The sequence below is a fragment of the Lutzomyia longipalpis genome, chromosome 1 (assembly GCF_024334085.1).
Source record: "Lutzomyia longipalpis isolate SR_M1_2022 chromosome 1, ASM2433408v1".
Lineage (NCBI taxonomy): Eukaryota > Metazoa > Arthropoda > Insecta > Diptera > Psychodidae > Lutzomyia > Lutzomyia longipalpis.
The window spans coordinates 34308596-34333444 of NC_074707.1; the positions used below are offsets into that span (position 1 = coordinate 34308596).

Sequence of the window (24849 nt, forward strand, 5' to 3'; positions counted from 1 at the left end):
TGTTTACACTCAATTTTGAGGTTAGAAAGTAAATCAGGTGGGAAGATGATTTTGAGATTTTCCCAGAATTCCTGTAAAATCATTAAAAATGGGCTTTTTGCGAGGTGTCTCTCCATGGGGAGGATTTCACAGAAGAGTTCAGGAGTGAAGGAAGAGAGAGTCAATGCTGGGAATTCCCAAGATTCCACAATATGGACAACAATTTACAAACTTCCGGCAATTCGACTTTTTTCAACGGCAAATAAAATTAAAATCCATCAGGGAATCATTACAACCATCCTTTGCCCTATATCATGGGTAGCAGAGAGTAGTAAATACATCCCGGAAGGATCTTTCATGGCAGTGGCGGGAATAGGTAAAAGGGAATCTTTAGAAGAAGTCTGGAAATCTGGAAAATCATTGATTTCTTCTTCCAGGAGTTTCAGGATTTGCAGCCCTGTGTATCTTTAGTCTTCTGCTGAGGAATGTGGTGGGATTCGTATACCTGGACAGCACGGGGGAGAGAATAAAGTTAGCCTACGTGAGTTTCCTGGGCGCCCGACTAGAAGCTGAGCATTTAGTCAAGGATGTAATCCCAGCGGATGAGCTCCCACCATCCAGGTACAAATTATACTACCCACTGACCCTTCGTACGTCCAAGGAGAAGTACGCAATCTTCCACAAAGGAGGTTCAATGGAGGATATTGAGAAGTTTGGGGCAATTTTTGGCTACGATCTGGTTTAGATTTTAAGGATTTTAGAAAGTTTATTAATAGAGACTATAAAGTTCCTGGACAGTGTTTAGCTCCATCGGTAGTGTGCGTAGGCTCTGTTGGCTTCACACAGTTTATGCAGGTCCTGCTTCTTCTTTATCACGCGTCCCTGGTAAGCGGCTGCATCGAGAATTTCCCATGCCAGCTTTTCCGGCAAATGAACTTTCCTGTCTTTATCCAGCGCTGCCTCCAGAATCCACTTCATTGACATAAAATACGAACGTTTCTCCGTAACTGGAACAGGGACCTGATACCGTTGTCCTCCTCTCTTGATGGGAGTTGTGTGCAGGAGTGGCCGGCAATTCTCAACAGCAGTATGAAAAATCTTTACAGGATTCGTTTCAATTTTCTCCTTTTCCTCCGGGCTAGCCAGATTGTAGCGTTCCAACTGGATGCGTTTGATGTTCTCAAAGCACCTGGTTACGAGACTCCGTGCCAGTTCCTTCTGCCCACCTTCCATGACGTAGTTTGTGAACTTCCGGACGCGTTCATCGAAGAAAACTGAAGAAGTTTGATTGTTCCGGGCTGCTTTAACCCTCACGTGAGAAAGTTTTGCTGCTTCTCCTGTCTCCTTGAGTACTTGCTGATCCTCTTTCCGGAACACGGGCTCCACAAAGTGGGGATTGTACATTGACATTGTCCTCAGCGGTAGAGCAGGAAGCACAGGGCTCCTGAAATATTGAAAATTTACCAAATTTCTTTTAATATTTTTATGAAATTCTCTTTTTACCTGAATATCCTGGACAGAGATTTGTACATGGTCACGCTGTGGCCTCTGCAGAATCCCAAAAAAGCCCAAAAAATAAATTCTTGCAGAAAATTTGAGAATTATTTGAGGTTATGAAAGCCCCCTACAGTCGTGCTCCGTATAAATCATCTCGGATGTACTACTCTTGCACTAAGAACTAAATGTGTGAGGGAGACGGATAGTTATGAAGTGCATCCGTCTCATTTTCTCTTGAGTAAACAGTGCCCAAAATAGCCAGTGGCTGATTTTGGAACTATATTTATCGCGCCAAATTCAAAAAAAGAACGTTTTTTAACAAATTTTTTTCTCTTCATTTTTTTTTGTTAAAAACTTCTAAAAAATTAATGAAAATAAAACATTTTCTTATTAAGAGAAGAAATCGAAGAAGTAAATCCCATAGAGCACGGTTGAGAGGAGACGAATGAACAAGACAAAAGGAAAGAAAAAGTAATTGAAAAGTCCACTTAATTTTGCATAAATAATCGAGAAATGGTCATATTTTATTCTTTCTCTCCCTGAGAGGTTCCTTCCACCCACCCCCATACATTCCGCGTCTGGCCCAAAGTTTTACGAAGAAGAAAATTGAAATGCCCATGAGTTTGCAGATTGTTTACAAACAATTCCAATATCGCCCCATTCATATTTTGCATTATTTATTGGATGCAATAAATTTGCAGCGATCGCGCGAGCCCCAGCAATGGGGAATCGATTGAGTTGAAAGATTTAGCGTTGATATTGCAATATTGGTTTTGTACGCTCTCTGTGTGGCTCTCGTGGCGTCGTTTTTAATCCTAATTTCGCGGGTATTTTGCACCTTTTTTTTAGCGCTCTTCGCAGTATTTTCACCGCAAGAGACCAGAGTTTTTTTTTACGAAGGCCGTGTTGAAGTTATTGATTGTTTTTTGAAGTTCTTTTTCTTTTATTTTAATAAAATAAATATTTACCATATTTGCAAAGAGTACACTGTAAAAAGGATTTATTTATTGTGTAATTTCTACTTTGATAGCGTAAGATTGTAAAATGCGTATGGGGCGTAGAGCGTAAATGGCGTAAAATGTAAGAATCGTGAGACAAAACAAGAGAAAAGCAAACGTGAAACATTTTATTTTTTTTTAGAATTACAATGATTTTACTTATTTTTTCAATTCAAAAATGCAATTAATTTACGTAAATGAAGCCAAGGAAATCGTTACTGACGAAAAAATATCCTCTGAGAGCTTCCTTATAATAAATATCGTATTGAAAGGATCGCATGTTTCAAAGTTTTTATGTTTCATGCAGACGCGAAATGGTTAATATTTAAATTTATCTAGCTAAATTAAAAACTGTTATATTATGACTTCCAGAAGCTTTCAGAGCTCTTTGACTTTCCCAATTTATAAAAATTATTATTAAAATAATTACGGCGGTGACATAACAGTCCTCAAGGGGTTAACGAGCTTAGAAATCTACCTATTCTATGCTTTCAAAGTAACGAAAAAAGTAAATTGAGAATATTTCTCTCTAATTTTCGGCTCACAATGAAGCCTTCATCAGGTACCTTACTCACAATTTTATTGACAAAAATTTAATTTTAAATGCTTTTAGCTATAATTTCAACGTTAGCAGCCCTAAGCACTAGTCTGCAAAGGGCAGAATAAAATTTTATTCTATTCAACGTTAGAAAATAAGAAGATTCTTTCTCTGAAAGTCACAAAAAATCCCATTTGCAACAGTGCAGGGAAAAATAAATTACATCTGGGCTAGAAGTTATTTATCTGAAGACACGCGGAGGGCTCTCTCGGTGTGGTGGAGTATTGGATTGAAAATTGAGGTGTTATATATTTATGTGGTGCAATAAATCCGCTGTCAATTCGCCAAGTGCTGGTTGTGCTGCTAAAGAGATCCATATTCCCATTTTCTCATGAATGCGATTTTTTCCACACCAACTCATTTGGAAGATCCTCCTGGCCACACGACGTCCACTCCGAACGGCATAAATCTCCTCTCGCGCGTCCACTGAAAAAGGTCGCTCCCCTCTTCCCCGTTCTTTTGGGCTTTACTGTGAGGATGGTAGTTGGAGAGGAAGGTGCTGCGATGGTGTGATTTGTGGCATATTTACATCAATTTTCTTCTCTGTTTCACCTCCACAAATTGCTGCGAATTGCCAATACTTCTTGCGGGGGTGTGTGAATATGCTTTTTGATGGACTTTTTATTTCCATTATTTATTTCTGTTTGTTAATTCACAATTTTATGCGCAACTTCCACGCCAATCACTCCACACTTTATTTGCTTTGCGTGCACTGAAAGAAAAGTTTTTTTTATTGTTCTATAGAATTTATTCTTAAAAGAATTGTGTGATGGGAGGTGATAGAATAAGAAATTTAAGAGATTTTTAATTTAAGAATAAATCTCGTGATTCCTGAAGAGGAATTTCAGGATCGTTCAGAATTAATTCGAGAAGTGGAATAAAATTAATTTCCTAGAGGCGATTTATTGTGTTATTAAAGAAATCATCCATATCTCACGTTCTAAAATAAATAGCTTCAGGGTTTACGTGTTGAGATTTAATATCTTTGCCTCTTTTTGTCCTTTCAAACACTCAAGTATTTTTATAAAACTTTAAAGAAAAAATGAATCAGAAATAGGCTATGCAATATTTTATTCAATTCTTTAAAATTTCTAGAAATTAAAAAAAAATTGTTTGAAATATTTGAACAAACAATTTAATATGTAAAATAATTTATTTTCATTAAAGTTTTTTAAAAGGAAGTTATTCACAATATGTATATGAAAAGAAAGATTATTAAAATTTGAAGCCTCTTTAGAATAGAAACTTTGAAAATGGTTTGATATAACAATTAGAAATAGAGAAGAATTTTCATTTTCTAGATTCTTAAAATTTAGCAAGATTCCTTTAGCTAAAATGTGCTTAAACTTTTATTTAAAAAAAATCCTAGACCTAAAGCTCTTTAAAAGTTAATTAGAGTGGTTTATATCCCTAGAGCTCAAGGCTAGAGCAAGAGTAGAGATTAAAATTAGTCCAAAAGATTCTTCAACATTCTGCAGCTTTTTATAAATAGTATTTCAAAACCTTGAAGTAAGCAAAAGGGCGAGAAATTCAGGGCAAGATCCCACAGAGAGCGACTAAGAGTCTCTTCTGTACACAATCAGCAGCAAAGATGACCCCTCGATGAAGCAGGGTGCGCTGGAAGGACGCGGGAATCGTGGTATGGCTGTGGAGTGAGTGCAGGGAGGAAGATGCGAAGATGGATATGCAGTGGCAATAAATTTTCTCCGCGTGGTCTTACTCTTTCGTGCGCCCAAAACAAAAATTGGAACCCGGTTTTTCGGTTTCTAAAATGGTCACCCAACAATGTCAATGTTCCAACTTCTTTGCGCGCGGGGCTACTTTTTTGTGATCGCGCACATCCCTCCTTTTGCCGCTCCCCCGCGCGCACTCACTGCGTTTTCTGTCCAATTCCAATGGCGGAGCTTCTGCTCCGGCTGCGTCCGCATATAAACCGTTGAGAAAAGTCAAAGAAAGAAATTTGTTAATTGGATCCGAATTCCTAATAAAAATTCCGCTGATCGACCAAATCGATGTTTGTCGTCTCACGGGGCTTCTTTTTCTTCCCTCTCCTGCGCACTTTTCCTTATACAACCGACCTCTTTTATTATTCCACCTCGCATCCTTTTATTGTATCACTTGTTCCGCAAAGGGCACACCGTTCGTCTTATTTCTTCTTCTTTTCTTTTTTGGGATTTGTAGGTATATAAGAAAAAATCCCCAGACAAACTGCACTGCGTTGTGAAGAAGGAAAAAAAGAAAATTGAAGCAAAAGCAGGTTTATCCCCATCTCTTAATCCTTTGTCCACGACGACTTTTGCCTTCTCACCAATCCATACAAAATTTCCATTTTTTGGCTTTTCTGACCAAAATCATGTCGATGGCGGGAGCTTTATTTGTGCAGAAAACTCATTTCAATTTATTATGAATTTTTGTTTCATAAAATATGCATTTCCTCTGCATTTATGGGGGACTGCAGAAATGATTTTTGCATGAAGTGCATACAAAATGAGTTAATTTGGGAAGCTACATTTTGATAAGATGCGAATGTCTTTTGGTCTCACAGTCGGTGAGATTACAAAGTTAAGGAAGCAGGAAACTGTTGGAATCACTAAAAAAATTTAAAAAAAAATGAAAATTGTTTTTTGAAATTGTTACCCATTTCCTTTTCAATATATACACTTTAGCTTTCACTTAAGGAAACATAAAGCTTTACAGGTTTTGCATAAAGCATTAAAATTTACAAGGTATAGGTACTTCCAATATTTATGTTCTTTCAATGATTTATTTAAATTGCAGAAGAGGGGCTGAATGTAAACAGTAGAACAATGGTCAAACTGTTTGATAACAATTTTTTGGACTTCTTTGGTATTTAATGAATTTTTAAAACGCCATTAACTTAAATTTTACCTAAAATATCTTTTGATTTACAAAATAATATGGAGTAATAGAGAAAAAACTTATTCCTGGACAGGATTAAAAAGTTAGAAAATTGCCAACATTTTCCACTGCGATTAACTAAATAAAATCATTAAAAATTTGTTAAAAAATTTAAACAATGACGTCACAATTGTATTTTTTTAATGTTTGGTAAATTTTATTTCTAAATGTTTTTCAATTTTTTTTCGATTTTAGCAGTTTAAACATTAAATTTTCTTACAAATACCTACCTCATCAATGAAACAAAAGCACGTATTTTTTTAATAAAAATTCAGATATGCTTAGAAACTTTTTCAAAGTCTGACTTTAAAATTGTCTAGAAAAATCAATTCTTTATAGAAATTCTTGAAATTACGTGTAAAAAGTTCTAAAACTCTTTTCTTTAAATCATAATCTATTCGACTTTTATAAAATTTAAAAACCTTTTATAACCATAATTAATTCACTTACAAATTGAGCGAACCAAGAGGTGACGTCATAGTATGCATTTTTAAGAAAATATCTTAATCGTTGTTTCCCGGTTGATCTCAGGGAAAAATGGGAAGTTTCATGATTTTTTGAAATCTTTTTTGATCTTCTATGCAAGGGAGTCTATGACCCATTTATTAGCGAATGAACTCCTTCAATTTCAACTAATCAGAAAGAGAATTTTGAATAAAATAAAACAAAAATCTCTGTTCTATTATTTCCTACCATTGCCTGTAGAATGCACATTTTACTTACTTTTTCCGCGAAGAGACTGCACGTTTTTGGAAATTTTTTGGAAGATTTCTTCTCAATGAATAATTCAGGAATCATTTAAGAAAACGACATTTTTGAGCACGCCATGAAAGTAAACTGCCCAGAACAGGAAATACGGCAAGAATTACGCGGGCAATTTCTGCAAAATTTTAAACTTCCTGCTGAGCATGGCAAAAATTTTTACCATTAAAAGAAACACCCGATTTCATTAATAAATTATATTTTGATCACAATATATATAATATTCATTGGGTCTACAAATATTTCCTAATATAATCTCTGCAAAGGTGTGTTGTTGTGTAAAAGTTATAGCTTATCCTGAAAGGACATTTGGCTTTAGTAGAGTTCAGCAAATGTCATTTGGTGCATCTCATCGAGGGCGTGGGTGGGTGCTGTGGTGGGATTTCCATCCCCATTGCCACCCTGACTATTGCCAGAAATCTGGAGGCCCGCCAATGATGGGACTTTTCCTGATCCCTGAATTTGTGGCTGTGCTTCCTGCCTCATGAGATTTCTGCGCCATTTAGCGCGAGCATTTTGGAACCAAACCTATGGAAAAGACAAGGAAGATGAGTCACATTGTGCGGACAATGAGAGAAATCTCGCGTAAAGTGAAATTTTCGTGGTGTCTTGTTGGCAAGAGGAAAAGAAAAAAAAACAGAAGAATATGAGACAAGTCACAAAAGAAGCCACCAAAAAGGGAAGCACACGAATGTGTAAGATGGTAAAGAAAGCTCTTATAGCACAGCAATAATAAAATACAAGGGAGAGAAAATTTACTTGCAAAACTCGTTTGGAGAGTCCAGTTTTCTGGGCCAATTGCTTCAAGTCTTTGGCATCCGGATTCTGATTGATTGCAAAATAAGATTTCATTGTTCGCAATTGGTGGTGTTTAAAGGAAGTTCGCATACGTTTCGTTCTCGTCTGCGGGGTGAGGCAACCACCAGAGCCGGGTGAATGACTGCTCCCGTCGTAGCTCAGATCCAGCGATCCACCTTGGATGTCTGGTGAAATGAGTTCTTAAAGAAAAGAAAATAATTTAAAATCAATTAAAAAGTTCTTTTTTTTACAAAGAAAATTCTAAAGACTTTGTCAGACTAAATCATATCTCAACATAATTATTGTGCCAGCATACAACGAATATGTTAAGATTAGATAAAACCTCTTCTATCCCTTATCAAAAAACATCTTCATAAACACGTCATAAACTAAGAAAAAAAAAGTCCTTAGAAACTGAAGGATACACGTGAATTTTAATAGGAAAAAACGAAACATTCCCACGACGGTAGGCTAAAAAAAAACTTCAACCCCAGATGATCATGAGGGTTTCCTCAAGTACCACAGAGAAGGAACGTGTGGAAAAAATCACGAGAGGTAAATCAATAAAAAATAGCACATCATTTTATCTCTCGCATCTCCTGGTGAAAAAGTCACGTAATCAAATTCACACGGCGCCAGGATTCAAAGGCGAGAGATTCAAGCTGATAAAACTGAAGATGTTTATGTGTTCATCAGTTTTTACCCTCTGCACACCACATGCCCTCATCATCCCTCATAAGAAGAGATTCAATGTTCGTGCAAACGATGATATTTTAATTGAAATTTCAAAGGTACATAATTTCTTTTAAAGGTGTAAAATACTTTTTCAGACGCCTAGTTTCGCTTGGAATTTTAACATTTGCTTGAAATTCACACATATTTTGCAATGGAGACGCCTGGTTATTGACTTGGCGTCTCCACCTAAACTTAAAAACCTTGAAGAGTTTTTCAAAATTTCAGAGAAAAACTCAATTATTTGTTAAAAATTAAGATAAAGTCGCCTGGTTTTATCTGGAAGAAGGCTAATCTATATAATAAAGAAATTTTATTATAAAGAGTTCTTTATAATAGGCTCTTGAAAATCTTAATGTTTTATGAACTTTTCAGAAAATTAAAAAAAAAACATAATTTTCCTTACTAAAATACATTTTAGGCATTTCATTAAATATTGTTTATATTAAGTTTTGACTTTGAAAATAATTTTTCCTCACTTTTTGAAATATTTTATTAATACTTAATAATAAATTGTAAAGAAATATAAAAATAATTTTTTTCTTTAATTTAAATTATATTTTAACGGAATTTACAATAAATTTACAGACACATCATTTTCAAAAAAAAAAAAAAAAAACCAAAGCTTACCTAGACGCAGTGGATTAGGCTGTTCATTCTCCGAAGTGGGTTCTTGTGGTTGCACTGCTGGTGGTTTCCTCTTTCTCGGTCTACCCTTTTGGGGACTACTGCAGTAAAATTGGGGTGATGGGGCAAGATTGAGTTCACTGCGTGAAAAAAGTCTGCATGAATTGACGTAGAAATTCCCGAAAGAAATTAGAAAAAACTCTCATCCCACCTCTCAAGTTGAAGAATGTCGGCATCATAGTGTTCGCCACAGAAGATTTGACCACCACGAATGGCGGCTGTGTCTCCAGCACTCAATGGTGCACCACAGAGTGTGCATGAGAAGCAAGTTACGTGAAAGACCATCTCTCTGGCTCGCATCACCAGCTCGGATGAGCTGAGGCCATCGCCACATTTGGCACAGCGTGTTGTTGAGAAGATCCTAGCGGGGGCAGTCAATTTGTAATCAGTACGTGGTCTTCCTCATGCCATGCCCCTAATGGGAGATTGATTGTTTCTTCTCCCTAATCTGATGGGGCAAATCGCGGTGCAATCAAAGACACAATAAAAGCTTCGAAGAATAGGTAGTAAAAATCTGCGCAGTGAGCTTGAATGTTGCTCATATTTTCTCATTTTAAGAGCTTTCAATTTGTGATGGCAATTTTGATATAAAAGAAGGAATTCTATTAATAGAGTAGAGAATGGAAAGAATACCTTTTCCGTGCAAAAGTTAGAATTTATTTAAGGTTTTTTTGCAGCAATTTAATTTTTTTTTTAATTTTGTAAGGAATTTTTTTTAATTTTAGAAAGCTTTTATGTAAAACTTTAAAGTTCAAAAATATATGAATATTTTATTCTTGTGAAGTTTTTTTTAATGCAATTCTTTGCATCTCTTTTCATCAACTTTTCTTTAAAAAATTTAGAAACAAGAAAAAATATTTAAAAGATGCAAAAGGGGGATGAAAAGCTTTATAAGAATGTCACAAAATCAATTTTTTCATACTTATTTCTGGTACAAATGAAAAAAAAAAGAAATAAAAGATACAATGGTGAGTCTGCATCTTTGTCACGATTGCGCACAATCCCACCATTTGTAGAAATAATAATAAAAGAAAAACTTCCCCAAGAAAGGGACGTCAACTTTCAGGGAGGTTCTATTGATTTTCCCCATCCATCTACGCCCGTAGTTGATGCGTGGAGAGACAATGCGACGAAAGGAAAAACTTTCGAGACGATAAAAAGGTACAAAAGATGTTGGATTTTTGTTGACTTGTCGAGGGTGGAGCGAAACCCTCTCAATGGCATTTGATGGAAGGTGTCCGATGAAAGATAAATATTGAATTTGAAATATCATAAATACATCGAGGAAAGGTAAATATGTAGGTATGTTTGGTCATGTGGGAAGGCACTCAAGTGTTTTGGACAGCCTGGCCCAACGGTGGACATGTGAATAACTCCTGAGATATGCGATGGTGACCATCGTGAGGCGCATTAATTGCACCCCAGTGTTGAACTATTTTGCACCTGTATACCTCATGAGGTGTGGGGTTCAATGACTCACCGACAGTAGTCTTCTTTGCAGTAGATGTTACCACCGCGGCAAAAGCAGCTCAGCTCCGTGTCGAGGGGCTGAGAGCATCGGCAGCATCTGAGGCATTGTCCATGCCAGGCACGATCTGCCGCCAAAAGGTAGAATCTGCATTAAATATACATACATACATATATAGCACACATGAGTCATTCGTATTGCACATTTTTCTTCCCTTCATCTGTGGGAGGTAATGAAAAATATTTAAAAAAAAATAGTAAGCCCAATGTGTAGCCTCTCACCTGTCCTTAATGGACAATCCACAGCCGGCACAAGTGTTCTCCGCTGAGGCGGACTCTGGCGACACGAGATCCTTAAGCATGACTCCTTCTTCGTGCCAGGCACCCCTTTATCGCCAAAAAGGTCCCCAATTGATATTTAATGACTTTTCCCACCTCTTTAGTGACGATAAATAATTAAATTATACGCTGATGGTATCACTCCCATGCGGGGACTTTATACACCGATTAATTGCATTGGCTCTGCATTTCCTACAGTATCTCCTTTTCTCAACCCCTCTGTTGATCAAGGCATGAAAAATGTCTTGCAAAATCGTCAGTTTTGGTCGTTTTTTTCTTAATTCATTTAACTCTTATTTTTCCATTAAATTGTGATAAATTACGCGTAAACAATTATCATGCAGAGGGGTTTGCAATAATTAAATGGTGCAACATTTTATAAGACAAGATCATTTATCAAAAAATGATAAAAGTACAGGAAGTAGACAATTTTTGACTAATTTAATATTCACATAATGTATTGCTTTGCAAATAAATAATTAGAGAAACGATGTTTTACTTCATGTTTTATTTTTCGAATATTAAAAAGGCAATGAAAAGTTAAGGGTGGGTGTTGTTGAATCTTTCAATTTTATTATAATTCTAAAGATGATAAAAAGAAGAAAAATGCCTCATTGAAAGCATAGGATTGAAAGCTAGTTTGATACTTTTCAATTTTAATCGCTTTCTTTAAACTTGTAGTTTATTTTAAAAACTCTTAAATAACTCTTTTTTTTTATTTAAGCGAAAATTCATGCAAAATTTGACAAGATATATTTTTTTTTAATTTCATTTTATGATAAAATTTTTTCCATTAAATTCCAAAATATCAGCTTAACGATTTTCACAAAAAATCAATATTATTTATAAAGTTTCTTAATTGAACCATCAAAGTTGATATAAAAATTCTAACATAACTAACGAATTGGAATCATCAAATTCCAGGATCCGTCGGAAATTGGTTAAATCCGGAGCGAATAGAATTGCAAAAAGGAATTTAAAAAATTATTTAAGAAGAATTTATTAAATTTAAAAGTAATATTCTAGTAAATTCAAAATATTTATTGAACTTTAATATGATTTATTTAAATCAATTCAATGAAATTAATTAACGTTAATTAAGTCAATAAAATGAATCATCTCTAAAATACAATATTATGTATGTGTTATGTATTAAATGTTACGTTCACCCAGCTATTGAATCTCTTCTGAATGTGGTTAACCAGATTAAGCACAGCAATGATCGACAATTAAATAATTTTTGAGTATATACCTGTTGGATAACATTTAATTTTAATGATATATTTAGTATGCGCAATGCTTTAATTAATTAATTACGCACCATTTAATTACTGTCGAATAAAATTGATAAGCTCATTGGATGTATCTTTCATAGCCCCCTCATGCACTTTGTATAAACTCAACATAAAAGGGGAACTACGATGAACTATACATAGTATAGCTGAGTGAAGGGATATTCCTTGGAAATTGCGTGAATAACTGCAATATTCGCACATTAAGCTGTTTCGCCGAATAGTAATTATTGTACATATAAGAGAATGCGTCTTGGGGTTAAGAGTGAGGTGGACACTGAAAATGCAGTTGGGGTGAAACCACTTGCCCCGGGCAGGTCAAGTTGTTGGATGTTTTGCGCGGAGGAACGTGAAAAAGAACACTCACTGCAATTTGTTCTTTTAAATTACCATTTGCACGGGTCACGTCTTGTGTTTTTTTCTTCTTCCTTAATGTGCATCAAATTAAAATTTTATACGCACCACTTTTCCGCGGATTAGTGTTAAAGCGAGCAATTAATTAAGCTGCGGATGCACATCATTCACACAAAATTCACTGCCAAGGGCGCACACGAGCACTCGGTGGAGGGAGGTGATGTACGCGGTGGGGTCTCCTGAGTGTTGGGGGTGAATCAGGAGCCCCAGTCAGGATATGGATGGCATAGGGAGACGATTGCGGTCAGGCAAGTGGCACGGCGAGAGTAAGTGCGCACGGCAATGGGATCGGAACGGAAGCTCTCGCGTTAGCTTTTGATTCCTCTGTGTGGTGGAGAGAGCCTCTAATTGGATGTACGTTGGTGCTATAAATCAAATCACGAATGGCTAACACAGGCAGCTTTTTCTCTTCAACACAGCATCCAAGGGTGCTACAGTGCGAGATGGTGGCGTCTCGCGAGTCGGCAATTACGACGTTGGTCAGTGTGAAGCCAACTTCTTCTCACAGGAGGTGATGACAACACAGCACGCTGGCACCCAGGGCGGAGATGGATGCATCCAGAACGGAGGTAAGAATTCAACTATTTGGTGAAAAATTCTCAATATCTTCCTCTCCTTCGCGTTTTCACCCGTGATTGTGTTGCCCGGCCTCTGCGACTGTGTTGGGATATTTTTTGCGCCTTCTATATATATTTTTTCCTCCACTTCTTTCCCATCTTTTGTGCACCCCTATATTGAGCCCCTTGCGTCATGCCTCTATCCCTCCGATATTTTTATTTGTCTTTCGGAGAGCTCTGTGTGTTTTTTTTTTGTTATACCCACCCGACTCGTCGTCCGCGATTATATATGTACATAAAATATATAGCGCTAGATAGCGAAGGTGGAAAGGAGAAACAAGGTGACTACTGTGGAGATGGCACGAACGCCGTCACACGGTTTTGATATGACGAGGAAAAAGCGCGAATCCAGCAACTTTGTGCCACTCATCGCATCATCATGTGCCATCATTTTGTATAATACTCAGCTGTGTATTGGTGAATTTTCTCTCCGAGAGGAACAGGGGATATGCTAGAAAATTCATGAGGGAAACTTTCAGCAGCAACCTCTCTTTTCCCCACCCATGCCAATCTCACTGAGATTCATCGCTCAAATCTCTTTGGTGTCGCATAGCAAGGGGATGAAATTTGTGCTGCTTCACTGGCTTGCCGGGAAGATCCTTCAGCCAGAAGAAAGGTGATTTTGCCTCGGAAAGAACCGCCTTTGTTCACCCCAAATGGGGGTGGAGAACCACCACGGAAAGAAGTAGAAAAAAAGTTGCCAAGGTTTCTTACAAAGTTGCTTCTTTTTTCTATCCTCCAACTCCTCCAAGGACAATAATGATGTTTTATGAAATATGCTGAGATGAATAAACTTTACCTTCTTTTAGAAAATAATCTTTTGAATATTTTTCAAAGTAAGATGAAAAAAGAATTTTTTGGGGTAATTTATAAGACGAAGAAGCTCCCAATATCATGATTGTAGAATAGAAAAATGAATACACTTCTTGAAATATTTTTTTTATATAAAATCTTTGAGAATAAATTTATCTAAAAGAAGAATAAAGAAGCATTTTACGAATAACTCCGTAAAAGGTTTTATTAAAGGCAAATTCACAACAGATCTCTTTAAGAAAAAAGAGCCCTACCAATTTATCAAAAGACGAAAGTATTAAATTACTAACGTTACACACCGTATTTATTTGCGATAGTGCGATCTCTCCCCTTAATCTACCTTGCACAAAGAATGTCTTTAAGTGGTCTCGTATAAATAAAAAGTATTTTCAGCAACAATTTAAATTATCAACAAAATTAGCATTGCAACTTGCTCTTGAACATGCTCTTTTACTCAATTTCTTCTCCCATCCATTTGTGCGCTTCTTACTTAATCTACGAAAAAAGGGAAAAAATAGAATTTATTTTTATATATTGCATACATCGTAATTAATTTAAAGTATTTCTTTTCGTGTAGATGAAATTGTGGGTTAAAAAGGCTCAAAAAGAAGCGAATGGAAAGAATGGGAACCACGGCGGAATACACACATTCCTCATTTTTCGGACAGCAATTTGCCACATTTGCCACATGAACGCGCACATTATTCCATTTAAAAAGAATTATTCAAATTCTAGTATAAAAAAATAACGAAAAAGTAAATAACTTGCTATGTATAATAATTTACCATACCTGGACTTTTTTTCTGATGAGGAAGAATTTTTAAAATTTATTTTATTTCTTTACGAATATGCAAACCATGTAAGATATATTGTTTTTATTAAAAAAAACGTAATTTTTCATGAAAAGTCGTTTAATATTTCAGATCAATTTATATCTAAAGTTTAATTTAAAAAAAAATTATAAGAATGTTAACACAATATACTCCTCTGGACGTCGTGAAATAGGACGTAATTTATTGATCTTTTCTGTGTCTAAATCCATTTTTTTGCAGAAATATTTCAACAAATCAGATTTTTAACCAAAAAGATTTTTTTCTGTAATAAAAATGAATATTTCACGATTAAAATATTAAAGAAACTCACTTTGAAAAAGTAAAATAATACGTTGAATGGATTTGGAAGAAAGTTTAAAAAATTCTTTATTAATTCTCTTGATAATTTTTTGGAAAAAATTATATAAAGTTTTTTTTTTACTTGAAGTTTAAGAATTATGAAATGCTAAAGGTTAAAAAATGTTACTTTTTATTTTCCAATTCACGTCCTACCCCATACGTTTTAAAGTGAGTTTGAATAATTTTAAACACCTCATCGCTGAAACCTCTAATGAACGTTACCCCAATAATTTTGAGGGTAAATTGCATAAACTATTAAATTATATGGGGTGAAGATGTGTGTCAATATAGGGGATGTTGAGGTGAAAGCGCAATTTTCTGCATGATAATAAAAATCAAGATATCAATTACGCATGGCATGTGCAAGGCATAATTGACGCAATTAGATCATAATAAGTGTAATAGTGTAACCGATTTAATCGAGTGATTTATCTCACATCGATTGAATTTTCATGATAAGATCAAAAGGTATAGCATCAATATGTTAATTTATGGTTGATGGGTTTTTTTTGTATATATATCTGCAACACTTTGCGTTTTTTTCCTCTTTTCTGTGTCTTCACCACTCCACACCTTCCTCGAGCAAAGAAACGTCTACGAAACGTCGCAAGTGTGGCTTCAAGTGAAAAACCGGTAATTACTTAATAAACTATTTCCGGTTGCGTGTTGACATAGTGGCTGACTGACTTTAGTGTTCGCTCCGCAATTTTTCAATAGGTTCTGGCCTCTCTTCTCCTATATATGGAAGAACATTGACCAAGTCTGTGCTCTTAGTCGTCGTTTTTTCGTTCCTGCACCAAGCTCCGTTTTTTGCTTCCACTGCAAAATTCTTCATCGCGTAGGGAAGAATTTTTATTGATTCTTCGCCATTTTTTTGCACCACCACCCCAACATCCCACTCTTTTGCTGCCACACGGAGATGTTTAAGAGATTTTCTCGGGTAGAAAAAAGAAGGAATTTTTTACCCCTTCGTGATACACGAAGGGGTTTTTCTGCCATACCGCTGTGTTCTACGGCGCATCTCTCGGCGCAATATTTTTGCCTATGTTTTAAAAACGAGCATAGCGTGTGCGAGAGCCGTGAGAGAGGAACCCTCCCTTTGACTGCTATTGGTGTGCCGTTCAACCAATTTCGATTTCATGTGAAATGCTCCTCAAGTCTCTCTCGCATGTACCAAAAGAGGCGGGAAGCTGCACATCACTCTCGCTCTCTGTAACGCACACACCTTCATATCCTGAAAATCATTTCTCAATGACGCCATGCAACAATCATCGATTTTATCTCTTGTTTTTCACCTTGTTCCAATGGCAAGGGGTTAAGGTAATCCCTTTGTGTTCCAAGGAACAACATTATGCATGAAGAATGGTGCTGTAAGATTTTACATCATCAATGAAATATGGATTTGTTTGTATTGTGTCATGCTGTTGAAAGTTGTTCTATGCAAAAAGTTGATTTTCTCAGAGAACTTCTGCAAGAATGTATAAGAACGCTTAACCAATAAGCCATAGGATGAAATTCAAATTAGTTCGACTTAGTTAGTTAGTTTCTTAAACCGGACTTTAGCTTTTTTTAGGCCGGGGTTAAGTAGGTTAAAGTCAAACTCTGTGGCACTAAGAATAAATTAGAAATTAGGATTAACCTAAAGGCCTAATCTTCAAAAATTTAAGCCTAGGATAAAGAAAAATTCGGGTCAAGTTTAAGCTTGATCCTGAAAAACTTAAACCTAGCTTGAAAAACTAAAAGGTCCTAAAAGGTCCAAAGCCGAAAATAAACTTAAGCTAAGTTTAAAAATTTAGGCCTAGCTTTAAAATCTAGAGCCTAATTTAAGAAAGCATGAGCCTTGTATAAAAGAAAACCTAAGGCCTTTAAAAACCTAAACGACTTAAGAAACTGGCAGACAGAATTTTAGTTTAGTTGAATTTTAGCTCTCCACGGTACATTAGGGGCTCTATGATGATTTCAGCTTGGCGTGCAAAGTGTTAATAACATTGGCAGGAAAAAAAGGGTAACCTTCCAGAAGCAATAGAAGACAAAATCAAAGTTCACGATCAATGACGTAATGGCAAAGTCAGCGTGCATAAAGGGAATTAAGTGAGACACAGGCTTGAGCACATAAGAAATGAGTATCGGGGAGATATAAAATGAAGTTAACAAGTTAAATGTGTAATTAATTGTGACTTTCTTATTTAACTTTTGTAGCATATAATACAACTTGTTCTTATTCGTTTTGTGCAATTTATAATTCAATTTCACGCGCATTTTGTAAACAAGACGCCCGAGAGTGTGTATTTAGCCCCGGTGTGGTGGAACCCCACCACAAATTGTGGAGTTGTTGGTGCACGATGCCTTAGAGGTGATGTGCACACCTGATGGATTTAAATAATTTTCTATAAAGATTCAAGATCGACAATTAAAAGACAATTAGTTTGCCCCGAGTGTAAGTACGTGGAAAGCTCCCCTTTGGTTTATACAGTGTGCGTATGTTCTTCCTCTTATGCCGACTATGCCATTTGAGTGCGAGGAAAGGCGCGCAAGAATGTCGTTTAGTAAATTTATATATTGCGTTTATAATTACCTTGAACATGGTGATTATTTCATGTTTAATGTTGTGCTAATTCTCATGTTAATTTTTATTCCCCACATTAAAGAAACTATGCGATCAAATTTGCAAATTTTTAACCAAAAAGAATAAACCGACAACCCATATACATTCAGTGAGTTATTTTATTAAAGAATTTTCGAATATTTTGTAGGTACACGCTGTTTGCATTTTTTGACAATTTTTTTCGGGCATTCCCAGAAAAAGAACATAAAATTAAATAATTAAAATTTAATTTAATTTATTTACTTTTGCTGAATTTCATGTATATCATGTGAGTCTTTATTTCATTCTGTCGAAGATTTATTATTCCACCAAAAGATGCACGAGAGTGCCAAAAGACCGTGAAAGACCCGAAAAGAAGAGGAAATGAGAAACATCCGAATTTTTCTCAATAAAATTAAATTTATTCAAAAATCTACAATTTTCAAGATATTTAAATTAAATCAGAATCAAACTTTGACAATAAATTGCTTAAAAAATTGTTTTTAGATGTCTTGAACGAGGCATGTTCTAAGCAGAGCATATGTGGTAGCTAGCATAATATATAGATAGGTAGTGTAGCTATATAAATGAACATAAGATGAAGGTGCATGGGTTTGTTAATAAAAATGGTAAAGCAATGTCAACGAATGAACGATCGTACGGGGACGACATAACAACAAAATTCATTCAATTCCATTGTTCTTGTGTGATCGTCTCGCGATCGAATTCTCTCTATACATAAAATGTTGTTTTATTGGCAAGAAGCCAAACCAATCGTGCTGCAAACAACACAAAATGTGCGCGGCTGCCAAAGAGGTGGAATAATGTTTTTCAATTCTTCAGAAAAACCCACCCGTCCAAACCCGCGGCACCCGCGCCCATTCTTGCGCACATTGGGAAGAAGAGAAGAAATCGCTTTGGGTTTTATCATGTGAAAGAGCAATGCAAAGGGTGAGCTAGGAATTGCCCATTGTATTCGACAGGGATAACCAATCCCAAGTATAAAGATGATAGTTTTTCACGTAACACGCATGCAAAAGTCAAAGAACACACACTGTCCTTGCATGGTGGATGTTGTAAGCATAATGCATAGTTGGAGATCGAATGTGTCAAGTTATTTCATTTATATTGCATATAGTTGGTGATATAACTACATATAGTATGTACAAAACTTAAAAGCCATTGTGTGGATGTTTGTCCAGGTTTGGAAAATTGCTCAACGCCTTTCCTTTCAATTGTCAACTGAAAGAAGAGGCGAACTTATATACAAAAAAATATTGCTTTTGGGATTTTTTTTCCTTTTTTTATGCTCTTTTCAAGGTGAGTAATGGTTTTAAGAAAAATCTTTGTTAAGTTTTAGAAATATAAGAAAAAATAATAAGTCTTATTTTACGCGAGAAGAAAAGAATTTTCCCACGACTTAGGAAAATGATTTCGTGTACCTGATGAAGATTCGAGGTGAATCGAAATAGTTTAAGCACTTTAGATTTATGAAGTTATAATGAATAGCCCTTTGACCATTATTTTCCCAAAATTCACAAAGAAAATAAAAATATATAATATAAAGGAAACTAACATAAGAAAATAAAAGTTCTTGATAATTCTACTGGTTTATATTCAAAGCCCAGAACTACAGGCTATACTCAATTTTTATTTCTTTATAGTTTCTTCCAATATATTTTTTCGCAATGTCTGAGTAGGACAAAGACGAGGGAGGATGGCGTAGTGGAATTGCAAAAGAGATGAAAACGACATCTTCTGAATTTTCTTATTGTCCCTCCTTCATCTCTTTTTGAATTTCGTATTCACCAGCCTTCTGTACAGCAGCTGGAAGAAGCAAAAATATACAGAAGAGACAAGCCCAACGATTTGTGGAAATTTATTCCAACTCAATGAAGAAAAATAGACGAAAGAAAATTCAGTGTGTGTATATACAATTGCTGACTTTTGTCATGCCTCCTTGTCATCACCAAGAGGCTATATCTTTGGGGGCTTCAGGGTATACATACAATGTATATTTGTGTGCTTTGGGATTGGAAAAACGAGTGAAAAGGGAATTTGAGAAATATTCTCGACTATCGCTTTTTTGCACGAGAATTTATTTATGTAACATTTTCGCAAAACAGAAATTTATTTATATTTATTCCACTTGCTTTTCTATTGAAAGTTTCCGCGTGCGCGCACGTTACTTCTATCAGGTATCAATTCAATCTCAAGGCGCGCATCTCGTTTTGAGGCATTTGGGATTGTATGAAGTGTGAGTGAAAGAATTGCTCGGGCAGTGCGCTTACCACAGGGTAATAATTTTCCATCAACGACTTTTCCTCCATTGCACGTCTCACCCAACTCATGCATGTTGTATAGGTATATGTAGGTATGCCAATTGGTGGATTTTAGTCCCTCTGTCCAAGAGGACGACATTGAATGAGTGATGTTGCAAAGTGATGGGTGGAAAAATAAATGTTATATACTGCAGCACTATATCACAGAATGAGGAAAGAGAGATAGCCAAGCCAGGAGAAAATTTCCACGTACCCAAGGGGGAGCCCCAAAGGTGAACTTTGAAATGCATGGACATTTGAAGCGGCTTTTGTGGTTTTAAAACTCTCAGAGAGGAATTCCATTTTTAAAAGTCAATAAATTATTCATTAGCTTTCATTTGAGCACACATGAAATCTCCTACTGTTCTCTGCCATTCACTGACTGTCCCGTAGCAGGAATGACTGGTGCGATTGCGTCTTCATGTCTTGCACAATTTAACCGAGGATAACGAATTGCCATCGCGATCACTGCGGCTTTCATGGGGTTGACAGATGCCGCCATTCTTCTCATTCTGCCTCCCAATGAACTTTTCTGCCCAAACAATTCATTGCTTTTCCTTTGCTTCTGTATCTATCTTTAAAAAAAAAGGGATATTCCTAAAGGGTTTTGTCTTCATTTGAGAATTGCATCCCCATTTTTTTTTCTTTTTGTTCTATTTGGCTTTTTAGTTATAAATAATTTATTTCTTTTATTTCTTTTTTTATGTTTTCTTTTCTTATAAATTTTTGGAAAAGGGATTCGCTTTTACATGATTTTACCCAAAGATAAACACAAGATAAAAAAAATTCGAAAGCTGCTCAAAAGCTTTTTACTACCTGTTGGAAAAATAAAATTGACAAAATTGATTGTCCTTTATAAAATACATAAGAAAATACTAACTGCTCATTAACCCTTTAAGGTTTTTTGGGTCATATGCTGACCCAAACGTGAAACATTTAATTTTTTCAATTATTTATGAATGTAATTGTTTTTCCATGTTACAAATGCATCAAATTCACGCATAAGGAGTCAAAGAAGTCGTTCTGAGTGAGAAAAGTCCTCTAAAAACATTCATAGAATAAAAATCTCGATAAAAGAGCGCATGTTTCAATGTTTTTATGTTTCACGTTGGACGTTAAAGGGTTAAACTTCTTCTTTCGAATCTTTACAAAATTTTCCACAGGAAGTCTCTTCAAAAAAATGAAAAATATAACCAAATTTTTTTTTATTAAATTCAATTAATTCAAGTCACTCATAAATTTTCCGCCCAATTTATGACAAACGAACATTTATGGTTTTTATGGGGTGTTGGAAAAAATGTGATAATGAAGTTAAAGTGCAAAATTAAATTATAACTTGTCTAGTAAATTAAAATTTTTACATGTAATTCTTCTGCCCTAGGCGAGAACTATATATCATTCTTTTTTTATTGCAATATGTGTGAATTTTGATTCAACATATTCTATTCTAAATTGTTGTATAATATTCACTAAAACTTGAATGAAATAGAGTGGAATCCAAAAAAAAAAAAGATGAAGAAAATCTAAAAGGTGTGAAAATTACAAATTGTGCCAAATTAAAAAAAAAAGAAGCGATAAGACTTTATATTGTTGCAATAAAAACGAATTCCACGAACAAGTATTTAGGGTCCTCCTAACGAGCTTAAATCATAATTATTGCTAATTTTTTGATAGTAATTCCAATGGAGAATTTATGCCACATTAGCAAAATTATGAAGTTTCGCGAGAATTTTGATCATTCAACTAAATTATAGAACTTTATTATGGATAAAGGAAGTTGGGTGAATAAAACTATGATAATTTTTTTCTTATTTTTTTTCTTAATTAGTCGTTGCTCTTTTGGGCTTTGGCAAATTGACGACCGTTGAATTAAAATTATTATAATAAAAAATGAAGAAGTTTCGGTGCCTTTAGTTCTTATTTTTCAGTAATCTTTCCATCGAAATTATTTCAATAAATTAAGGATTGCCCCAAGAAAATTTTTCTGAAAGAAAAAAATCAGAAAAGGTCATAACCCAAGGCCAAATCCCTACAAAGTTGAATATCCCTTGCCGTGGTTGAAGCAAATTAACATTATCGTCTAATTAGATGCTTAAACAAATTACAGGCAAGCCCTAATATGCCATCCATCGTGTATTTTTGATAAATTTTAATGCCTCTTCTTTGGTTTAATTTTCTTCATCAGAGATCAGACAGTTTTTTTTGTTCAATATAAATAGAGAGATAAGTTAAACAAATTTTTTGAGATAAGGTAAATGCTAAAATCGTGTCTCGTTCATTTTATTTCCTCATCTCACGCGTTATCGCCTAAATGTCCTGTTGAAGGTTCAAACGATTCCCCCTCTTGGCGGTAAAAAAAAATGAAGGAACTCACAGCAAAAAAAAATGAGGATATTGATGGGAAAGGAGATGGTCAAACTGTGGAGCAGGTGTTGCGAGGAATCATTAGATTTTATCCGAAATAAAAGCTGAAGAAAATTGAGGGAGATTGAGATTGCAGTGGATGTTGAATTAAATTATCAACCCCTCGACACGCTATCATCCCTCACGATCGTCAATTTATTTATATGCAAATTGCTCTCGATTCGGACAATATGCTACAAAGTATGCCAATTTACGTGCTCTCCTTCCCCGACTATGTATATTCTATGTTGCGCACCTTCTTGGAGGTTCGCCTCTTGGGCAACATAGAGCATGCTTTGAGGCATATATTCTCCTCTACACATATACCCGGGAGAGAATCATTAATGTTCAACGGGTCGAGCATCAGCATTACCACCTAATTATTTAAATTGCACGCGAACTCCAGCAACATTCATATGAATTATTCGCTTTTAACCTCTTTTTTTGTGGCCAGGCCATACGCTCCTTCATTCCGACTGTGTCTGTGCGCATTGCCCACAAAAATTTATTCAGACGATTTTTTATCACTTCCCCCATCGTAGTTTTCATGTGAGTCCCAACTTGTCTCTTCATCAATGTCAAGCATTATATACATTTTTGTCAAGCTTTATCTAGCGTAAAGCATATTTTGATGCGGTGCCTCTCAAATGGCAAACATCACCGCATAAGAACCCATAACAAATAGTCTGCGACGTTGCATGTGGGATGGGAGCCAAAACTACTTTTTCATCTCTCCCAAATTGACCAATTTGTACCCAATTTAGCACAAATCCCCAAGAGACAGACGGAGATTTCACTAGCTTTTGGTGATGATGAATAAGATGTTTTGCTAAAGGAATCTTTGTCTCTTCAAAATCAACGTTTAAATGATGATTTTGCGTACAAGAAATAATGTCAAGACCAATATAGATTAGATAGCTTATGGAGGTATCAAAGAATGGTTTTTCTTCTAAGAAAATTATGCACTGAGGTCCTTAAAATTAATATTAAGAGACAATCAATGAGATTTCTCCTGCAAATAATATAAATTCCTGTCTATTATAAAAATTCCAGGAACTCGCTAATCACTGACAAAAAGTAGTAGGAGGAAAAGTCAAACGATCCATTGAGGAGTAACAACATTAAAAATTTCGTGTTTGCTCGCGCGTTATTTTTCGCAAATTTGATTTTTTCGCATTTTAACCCTCATAGAATTTTGCAACACAAAAAAAGGGACTCTCCATTTAGAATCTCATATATAGAATGTTCTGCATGTGATGTTGGAGTGAAAATATGCTGAACTTTTCTCAGTATCGTCGTTCCATTTGGCGCTATTTTAAGTGGGTGTGCGCCAAAAACTCTCTGTTTGTCATCGTTGCTACCCCAATTTGGGATAAAAATTTCACGCCCAACAGTGCGGAATACAGTAAATGATACATAGCTGAAGATAAAATGTCATATGTGAGGCTCAGTGCAATATAAAGGCATGCCATGGGGGGAAAGACGTGACAAGCAATGGCAAAAGAGGAAGGAATTTTTTAAGAGAGAGCAATGAGATTTGTGGGAAGTGGCTGACAAGGATTGAGGGTGAGGAGAGACATGGAGAAAATTAAGCAAGCGTTTAATGATACATGTGTTTCTCCATCACGAGATTCTTGCATAGGCCTCCCCATTGTCGGAGACATCTCAATGAGTCTGATTATCTCACATGATTTTCATTCTTGGAAAATTACATATCCCGCAACCACCTTCAGGGAGCCACACGGGGAAAAGTTAAGAGTCATCAGATCAAATTTCAATTGACTTTGCCCCATCTTCAGATTCCACGCGCGGCTCAATCGAGAGCACTACAGAAGATTGACTTCCGTGTGTGTGGATCCGAACTAAATCCTCCCATCTATTTGTGCCCTTCAAACGCGCACATCTCGCCCTTCGGATTGTACTCACTGAAACGTCTCGCATGTCAATTTAATGAGGCGCCCAGTCAAGCGAAATGGGAATCAAATTCACAAATCACCCCCTCACGGTGTCGTATCGCCCAGCAGAAACCACCACCACCCCCTGTAGGAGGGATGAACCTTCCGACAGTATTTCAGGAAGGATCAAATCCATATTGTTATTTGTGGCAAATTTGTACTACATTCGTGTGTGGACCCGTGTGCGCGTGGTGGATAATTTTCACCCCTCCTTTTCACGAAGGGATTTTCCAACCCATCGAAGGGACGGAAGCTGTGCAGAGATGAAAATTTCCATATGTTCCACGTATGATCACCCTCCTCAAATTGAGCCACTTGTACGTTACGCTTCAATTGATTTCCATGGTGGATTCTTCTGGTGCGCCAGTCAAAATTAATGGGGATGTTTCAATCTCACACAAAAAACCTCGCTATGCCTCTCGATATAGGGGACAGAAAATCAAGTGTTTTGTGTGTTCTGATTTCGAAAATTTTCCACTTTTGCACTCGAACAGTATTGTAC

General features: G+C 35.9%; 3 protein-coding genes across 6 annotated transcripts; 1 reads left to right on the forward strand and 2 right to left on the reverse strand.

Moving 5' to 3' along the window:
* Positions 1-11: 11 nt before the first annotated feature.
* On the forward strand, positions 12-774 carry LOC129786208 (transmembrane protein 186). The gene is made up of 2 exons (XM_055821058.1): positions 12-355; positions 417-774. Exons 1-2 carry the CDS (start codon positions 46-48, stop codon positions 722-724), a joined length of 618 nt encoding a protein of 205 aa, XP_055677033.1. The 5' UTR covers positions 12-45; the 3' UTR covers positions 725-774.
* LOC129786207 (28S ribosomal protein S7, mitochondrial) lies at positions 720-1618 on the reverse strand. Its single transcript, XM_055821057.1, has 2 exons — positions 1483-1618; positions 720-1423 (listed from the first exon to the last, which is right to left on the reverse strand). Exons 1-2 carry the CDS (start codon positions 1509-1511, stop codon positions 781-783), a joined length of 672 nt encoding a protein of 223 aa, XP_055677032.1. The 5' UTR covers positions 1512-1618; the 3' UTR covers positions 720-780.
* A 5322-nt stretch (positions 1619-6940) lies between these two features.
* LOC129786209 (LIM/homeobox protein Lhx9-like) lies at positions 6941-13119 on the reverse strand. 4 transcript variants are annotated; one of them, XM_055821060.1, is made up of 7 exons: positions 12459-13119; positions 10720-10874; positions 10451-10585; positions 9122-9331; positions 8914-9065; positions 7513-7751; positions 6941-7281 (listed from the first exon to the last, which is right to left on the reverse strand). In XM_055821060.1, exons 2-7 carry the CDS (start codon positions 10797-10799, stop codon positions 7069-7071), a joined length of 1029 nt encoding a protein of 342 aa, XP_055677035.1. In that variant the 5' UTR covers positions 10800-10874; positions 12459-13119; the 3' UTR covers positions 6941-7068. The 4 variants fall into 4 exon arrangements, with proteins under 4 accessions (XP_055677035.1, XP_055677036.1, XP_055677034.1 ...); XM_055821061.1 differs by having other exon boundaries at positions 8914-9050; positions 10720-13119; XM_055821059.1 differs by having other exon boundaries at positions 10720-13119.
* Between the last annotated feature and the right edge of the window lie 11730 nt (positions 13120-24849).